Source organism: Phalacrocorax aristotelis, chromosome 1 (genome assembly GCF_949628215.1).
Source record: "Phalacrocorax aristotelis chromosome 1, bGulAri2.1, whole genome shotgun sequence".
Lineage (NCBI taxonomy): Eukaryota > Metazoa > Chordata > Aves > Suliformes > Phalacrocoracidae > Phalacrocorax > Phalacrocorax aristotelis.
The window spans coordinates 3,365,401-3,372,500 of record NC_134276.1 but is presented as its reverse complement, the minus strand read 5'-3'; the positions used below and the strand labels follow the sequence as shown (position 1 = coordinate 3,372,500).

The 7,100-nt window shown below is 50.8% G+C and overlaps 1 protein-coding gene across 4 annotated transcripts in view; it reads left to right on the top strand.

Moving 5' to 3' along the window:
* The window catches only part of WNT11 (Wnt family member 11), a 31,392-nt gene that overhangs the window by 148 nt on the left and 24,144 nt on the right, over positions 1-7,100 (top strand). Inside the window, exons 1-2 of one of the 4 annotated variants that reach the window (XM_075113245.1) lie at positions 344-426; positions 3,119-3,327. In XM_075113245.1, the coding sequence (XP_074969346.1) occupies positions 3,245-3,327 (83 nt within the window). In that variant the 5' untranslated portion in view covers positions 344-426; positions 3,119-3,244. Of the gene's footprint in view, positions 1-343; positions 427-2,506; positions 2,554-3,118; positions 3,328-7,100 lie in introns of those variants that run through there. The other 3 variants (XM_075113336.1, XM_075113151.1, XM_075113065.1) reach the window with 3 other exon arrangements.

The following is a 7,100-nucleotide window of genomic DNA, read 5'->3' as shown; positions in this document are numbered from 1 at the left end:
GGACCGGGACCGAGACAGGGACAGGGACCGGCACCGGGACCGGGACCGGGGGGGTTGCGAGGCGCTGCCGAGATTGCGGGAGGGGGCAGTGCTCCGGTGGGAGCCCCCCTGAAACCCCGAAAGTGCAAAGGCGGGGGTGCCCAAGTGCAGGGTCTGCGGGGAGGGGGGAGGCTTGGAGGCTGCAAGGGAGAGGGGGAGACCCGGGGGATGCAGGGAGAGGGGAGACGCGGCGGGTACAGGGAGATAGGAGACTCGGAGGCTGCATTAGTCACCTGAGAGCCGGTGGGGTGCATGAAAGAGGGGAGACCCAAGGGCTGAAAGGGAGAAGGAGACCCAGACGACGTAGAGAGACCTGAGACTGATGTGCTGCAGGGGGAAGCGGAGACCCAAGAGCTGCAAGGCAGACTGGATGCTCCGGAGGCTGACGTGAGAGGGGAGACCCAGGGGCTAAAAAGGAGAGGGGAGATGGAGAAGGGTATAGGGACACCGAAGATCCGGGGGCTGCAAGGCAGAAGGGGGACTCGGGGCTGCAAGCATGAAGGGAGGCTGCAATGGAGAGAGGAGCCTGCGGAGTGGTGGGGGCACCCAGGGGTGAAAGGAGAAGGGAGATGCAGAAGGCTGGAAGAGAGAGGGGAGACCTGGGAGCTGCAAGAGATGGGGGCTGCAAGACAGAGGGGAGACCTGGGGGCTGCAAGCAGCCCCACCACCCTGCTTGTTCCCTGTCCCTGCTCCCCATCCTCACCGCGGGTCATCTGGGGATGCGCTACCCCTAAACCAGGTGACTGTGCTCCCAGGGAGAGCTGCAGGCTGGCAGCGGGGTCAGGTGGATGTCTTTCCTTCTCGGATGAGAAAGTTGGAAAATTGTGAGATGGTTACTCACACATTTACAGATTGTTCATATTGCCTATTCCCATCCCTGCGACCGGACTCTTGGAGGTGTTGGATGGGAACGTTTTCAGTGCGCAAGTGTGGGTCTGGCTGCAAACAGCCTCGGGGTGAAGAGAAAAGAGAGCTTTGAGTTAAAAACGGCTCCAGTTTTTAAGAGTCTGCAGGCCACTTGCTGCTGGTTTGATCAGTGACCCAGAGCTCTCCAGAGCTGTAAACATCACGTCTGCCCCAAAGAGTCTCCCTCCCTCCCCTCCCCTTGCAAATTCCTCTTGCAAACGTAACCTGCGCTGGACTGAGTGGAAAAAGGCGTTATTACCTCCCCAAATAACAGGGGTGCGACTGCAGGCCAAGCTTGCAGCTCTTGGGGTGGGGATGGGGGTGTTAGATCATTTCTATTCCTCCCTCGTTGAGGGGGGGAACCCAAACTGTGACTTTTTCAAGGCAGGGAGCAAAGCAGAGGATGATGTTGGCTGGTCAGGCTTAGTGAGAGGGTTTTTAGACCATCTGAGACATTTTACACCCGACTCTTGTGTTGTTCAGCAGGTCACAGGAGGGAGATAAGGGGTTTGAAATATCTAAATGGACACTAAAAGGCATGGACAGGATTAAGGGTTGAAGGTTTCCAGCGTGCTCATGGAGGGGTGAGAAGAAAAGAGCTCCCAAAGATGAAAAGATACAGAAATACCCTGAAACAAGAAGTAAGCCTGGATGGTTGTGGGAGCACTGCCTTCAAGGGACACATCAAACCCAAACCCGAGTGGGCATTAAAGAAAAACAACCCGTGGTGATGAAATCTTGCCTCCCTTGTAGTCAGTCGGAGTTTTGTCTCGGACTTCAAGGGAGCCGGGAACTCGCCCCTAGAGGTTATTAAAATCCTTTATAATAACAGCACTTCTCTAGTAACCCTTTACACCAGGCGCTGGAGCTGGGATAGCCAAAAAGCAGCCTGAATGGAAAAATACACTGCAGATGGCAGAGAAAACACCCAGAAATATTCCTTCCCTGCTAATCCAATTGCTCACCAAATGGGGGTATCGAGGCAGAAAGCTGCAGCTGGGACAAATCCAGAGCTGGGGGTTAGGTGGGATGTGCTTTTCCCAGGGTAAGGGGTTCCCCGAATTGATGCCGACTGCTCCAGCCTTTCCCGGTCCCACCCCAAACCCCTCCGAGGGGGTGACGTGGGGGGATGCTCGGTCATGGCTCGGGGATGCTGGTGTGCCATGCAATGGGCTGTGAGACTCCAGAGGTGCAATGTGGTGGGCAGGTTTTTCTGTTTATTTTATTATTGGCTTTCTTGTGGGGTGGGAAACCACCACAAAGACCACGAAGAGCAGCCCGGAGCGGTGTCTGAAGTGACTAACTGAAGGGAAACCCATTTACTGCTATTAATACCGCTGCTAAAATAAGCAAGCCATGCCCTGGAGACAGAGAGGACCCCTCTAAGAATTTAAGTCCTGCACCTGGTTTGTTTATTTGTTTGGAATGAAGAAGGGAAAAACAACAACAAAAAAAAAGGTGGGGAGGGGAAATCCTTGAGAGCTTTTGTCTCCTCCTGGCTGCTCCCCAGAGACAGAAATGTGATTTTTATGTTTACGAAGTTGCAGCCCTTTCCGTGAGCTCCAGGTGCCCGAGGACTTGGAAGAAGTGAGAGGCAGAGTTAATGAGGTGAGAAGGAAAGCAGAAGGGAAAGAGCAAAACACATTTGTTGTAACAGATCAGACCAAAACATCTGCAGGGCATGGGCACCTGCGTGAAGTCGGGAAATGCAGTTTTTATAATTTGTCTTCTCTGCAAAAAAAGGAGGAGAAAAAAGAAAACTGGAGAGAAATAAGGCAGAGGTGAATAGCCAAAGATTTGGGCTCCTCTAAAGATTTATCTCTTTTTTTTCTTCCCTTCTTCCCGAGCAGTTACACAAACCTTTTGGAGGGGCAGGGGGGGAGTGAAAAAAAGTGAAGCAGCGAATGAAGTCTTGCCATGTGCAGGGTTAAATGGAAACACACAATCAGACCATAACTCAGGGTGTAATTCAAGCCATACGGTTTGTCTGTCTGTTGACTCGAAAGGTTGTATCAAGGCTTGGCGAGGGAGGGGACTGCGAGGGGATAATCCAAACTTTTTTGTGATTCATAAACCACTCCTTTGCAATTTGGATAATAGATCTCTCTCTTGCGACGGCTCGCTGAACTTCAGAGTTAACTGTAGCTCGTGCTCTTTCTTTCTCTCCTTTCAGGTTGTTCATCTCCAAGGAGGAGCAACACCCAAACCGCAGGGAAATAACGTCGCGCAGAAAATTAGGAAGCCTCCTTTTTTCTTTGGAGAAGCTGATTTCCTTCAGCGAGTGGGGACAGTGGAGAAAATGAAGCCGAGTCCACGATTTTTCTTAGCTGGTTTTCTGTCTTTGATTCTGCAGACGGGGATTTGCTATGGAATAAAATGGATGTAAGTACCTGGCTATCTCGATGCATTTTTAAAGCCTTTGTAGGCATTGCTGGTCTTTTAACCATTTTTGCAACCGCTATTTGAAGCACACTGTAAAGCCATTTAAAGAGCAGCAAACGCTGCATTTCTCTGGGCATTCATTGATTTCAAGTGTGTGTGCTAGGGGCTTGTGCTAACAATATGTCTCCATCTTCTTTCCAAAATATGCATGATTTAGGGTCGCTTTTTCTTCTCCTCATTGATACCGAAGGAAAGGCACACACTTGAATGCTCACATGAGCCACTTAATGAAGTTTCTAGCGTTAGCTCCTACCATGCTGGGAAACTCTCCCACCGGGGCTGCTGGTTGTGCTGAGTAGGAGCTGAGAGCAGTAGGGACGGCAGCTAAGATAATGCCGCCAATCTCCAACCACAAGGGATGCTTGACAGATAACATGTTTTTTTTGTGGACCTTTTAACCTTTGGATTTCGTGAAGGGTGTTAAAAATGAGGCTGAGGGGGGAGAGGGGGAGGAGGGTGAAGAAATACCAGGGCGTGTGGTCAAGTCTGGATTGAGTTTCCTCGGAGGTAATGTCACTGCAAACAAAGTGAAAACATCACTATCTCATTTCTTTGCTTAAGCAAGCAATCAATTAGTTGCTTACTGCAAAATAAACAAACAAGCCCCTCCAACACCCATCTGGTTCCAGGTCCTTGGTGAGTGATCTGTCTTTTCTACTCGGGATTGAAGCTGCTCACAAACTAAATAAGGGGATGTGGGCTGCCCTCAAATTAGCATCTTCCATAAAAGAAAAGGCACAATAAAATGCAATGCCAGGAGGAGTCTGTTGTATAGGGTATAGTGTGTCACGGTGAGGGTCTTGGGGTTAGATGGGGAGATGGAGACAAGAGGTTCCTGGTTTGTTCCTCCTTCCCATTCCACTGTCCCAATTGTCATCTGAGGCTCTCCCCACCTTTGTTAAAGGCTCTTTTAAATTTGGACATCTTCAGGTTAGATATCTTGTTGGAGCCAGTGTTTTCACTGCCCTGCATGCAGTCAGGGGAGACAGGACCTTCCAGATGGGGATTCACCCTCTCCAAAGAGACATCCAACACAAGTGTCGAGAGAAGTCCTCTGGAGGTGCCATGGACTGCAGGGAGCTGGCTGAGACCACACATCCACCTTTTATATGCATAAAGAGAAGCAGGGTGAATCCCTCCATGGGGTGTTTAAAGGCATATGGTCAGGCGTGAGGAATAGTCACCTACTTTAGGGCATTAAAACGTGTTGCCTGCATACTCTGAGGACCACCTCGGAAGTAGAGGAGATCAGGATCTGATTTGCTCTTCACCATCTTGGCTTAACACCTTGTAGCAGTCACCACAGCTAAATTACATAGCCCAGCTATTTCTGCCATCTTCCTCAGGTATTTAGGCTCTCAGTTCTGCATATATACAACACCTTGCCCAGGGTGGGCATCTCCTCTCTGCACAACATTTAGCAACATGCTCATGGGCTGGCAGAGCCTGGACTCTTTTGCAACATTTATTTCTATGCAGCACAGAAATAAAGCTGTTTTGTGGCACCCTGATCCAGCAGAGCACTTATATACAGACCCATAACTGAGCAGAGGGTCTTGCTTATATGCTTGGCATTAGGGTCCTGCTTAAGCAAGGTGCTAAACCCAGAGCAAAGGGCCAGGGGCGAGATGAGCTTCGAAGGGAACCTGATAGCACGTTGACAAACTGTAGGCGCAAAAAAAGGCTAGAAGGCAGGGCGAGGTCCCTAATAGCTTTGTCGGCAAAAGCAGCCTTTTGGCTGGTAAGTGGTTAAGCTGCGAGGGTTGCTTTTGGGGATGGGATGGGGGAGAGGCAGTTGGAGGAAAGACCCTGTCACCGCTCCTCCCCTTCCCAGCAGACATATCCCCCCTATAGAAAAGTGAGTGGGGAAGATGAAAGCTGGGATTAAAGTGGCATTTGAAGCATGAACTGCATCCAGATGCGCCGCCAGGGCTCCCCTCACACCTGTTTAAAACCTGGCGGAGACCTGCACTCCCTGTCCCAGGGCACTTCGTGCAACTGGGACGCTGCCAGCTGGGATTTCACAAAAATATGTTTGGGGTGTGTTTTTTTTTTTTTTTCATTTGCAGTTTCTCCTCCCTTCCCCACCCTTGTTTTTCTATGGAAACATGAGCCAATTTCCCCACCCCACCCCCAATCACTGGCAGTGGTGCTGCCATCCTTGGGGCGAGGGGACCATCCTTGGAAATTGCGTGGGTAAACTCTTGGCGAACAGAGATCGATGCTACTGAATACCAAGTAATACCTTGGAGCGGCAATCCCAGCCCTGGACTCACATGCTGTACAATCAAACCCTGCCCCTTCCCTCCTGTGCTCATGGAAGGAGAGGAGGGGGGAAAAAGGATGGGATGTAGAGTGAGGAAAGTGCTATGAGATGTTTTCGGTCGTGGGCTTGTCTCAGTGGTCTGCTCGCTGCGCCGTTGTTGTAGGCACGGTGCCAGAGGCGAGCTTCAAAGAGGATTTGGGAGGGGAGGGGGAAGATAAGGAGGTGGGTTTTACCAGCCTGGCGGGCTGGCTTTGCAAGCCTGAGGAAGAGGGAGCGACTGATATGAAAGGTGATAGGAAATTCAATTTTGATTCAGCGCGTGATGTAATTGCAGGGGGAGGGGGAGAAGGAAAACATGCTTTTCAACCATTTAGGACTTCCCTGTAACACGAATATCCCCTGTAAATTAGCAAAAGTGGGGAGAAGGTAAAAGAGAGCCATTTGTTTTATTTTATTTGGCTTATTTTTATGAGTTCTGTGGTCCAGATCTCCAGCTGTTGTAAATCGGCACCGTGCCCTTCCCTGCCGCAGAGGCGTGCACCGCCGAGCACCCAGTGCGGTGCGTGGATGGTCAACATCTCATAAACCTGCTCTTGCTGCTGGAGAAACTTCATATTTTGGCCTCTTCCATCCAGGCTCCAGGGAGCTGCTTGGCTGTAAAATCAGGGTATGGACAGATCTTTGCAGGATAAGGGGCTGCCGTGGAGAGGCAGCCTTTCCATTCAATGCATATGAGCCCCTGAGTCTCATTTTTGCACGCTGCTTTTTGAAAACACTTTCCCATCCGTAGAGCAGGGGTTTTTTTGCATCGTTTTGTGGTCCTCAGTGCTTGTTTTGCATCACAGCAGCTGGGGAGGTGAGGCAGCCATGGGTTTCAATGGGAGATGTCTTAGGGCCAGTGCATGTAGGAACTCTAGTCCCTTACCCATCTCCTTTTGCACCCCCTTTAGCTCTCCTAGGAGGGCTTGGGTTTGGCCAAGCAGGTTGCTGACGAAACTTATTTGAGCACAGATGAAAAATATATAAGCACTAGAGGGAGCTGCAGCCAGATGTGCATGCTGCAGGTCTGCAGCTGTTGGGATGTCCAGGCAAAGAGTGGCTTTCGAGGCACTTCTGCCTCCTCTGCCCAGGCACCAGGACACAGGTTGGACTGTCCCTGTCTACTGAGTGTCACCTTCAACACAAGAGTGGTCATAAAGAAGCCAAAAGCAGCAAGAGGTATTTTTGCGTGGCTTGCAGGGTCAGCCCATGACAGCAAGTGGTGGCATCAGGATTCCCAATATTTTTACGTGGAGCTTGGTCACTTTGGGAAGTCCCTGCCTGTCCCTGCTGTGGTGCCCTGGACATGCCCCATGCCCTCTGGAGCCACCGCTAGCTGAGCACCGTTCCCAGCTACAAGGTCAGCTTTGCTGCACGATTCTCATGGTTAAACCACAGCCCTTCAGGA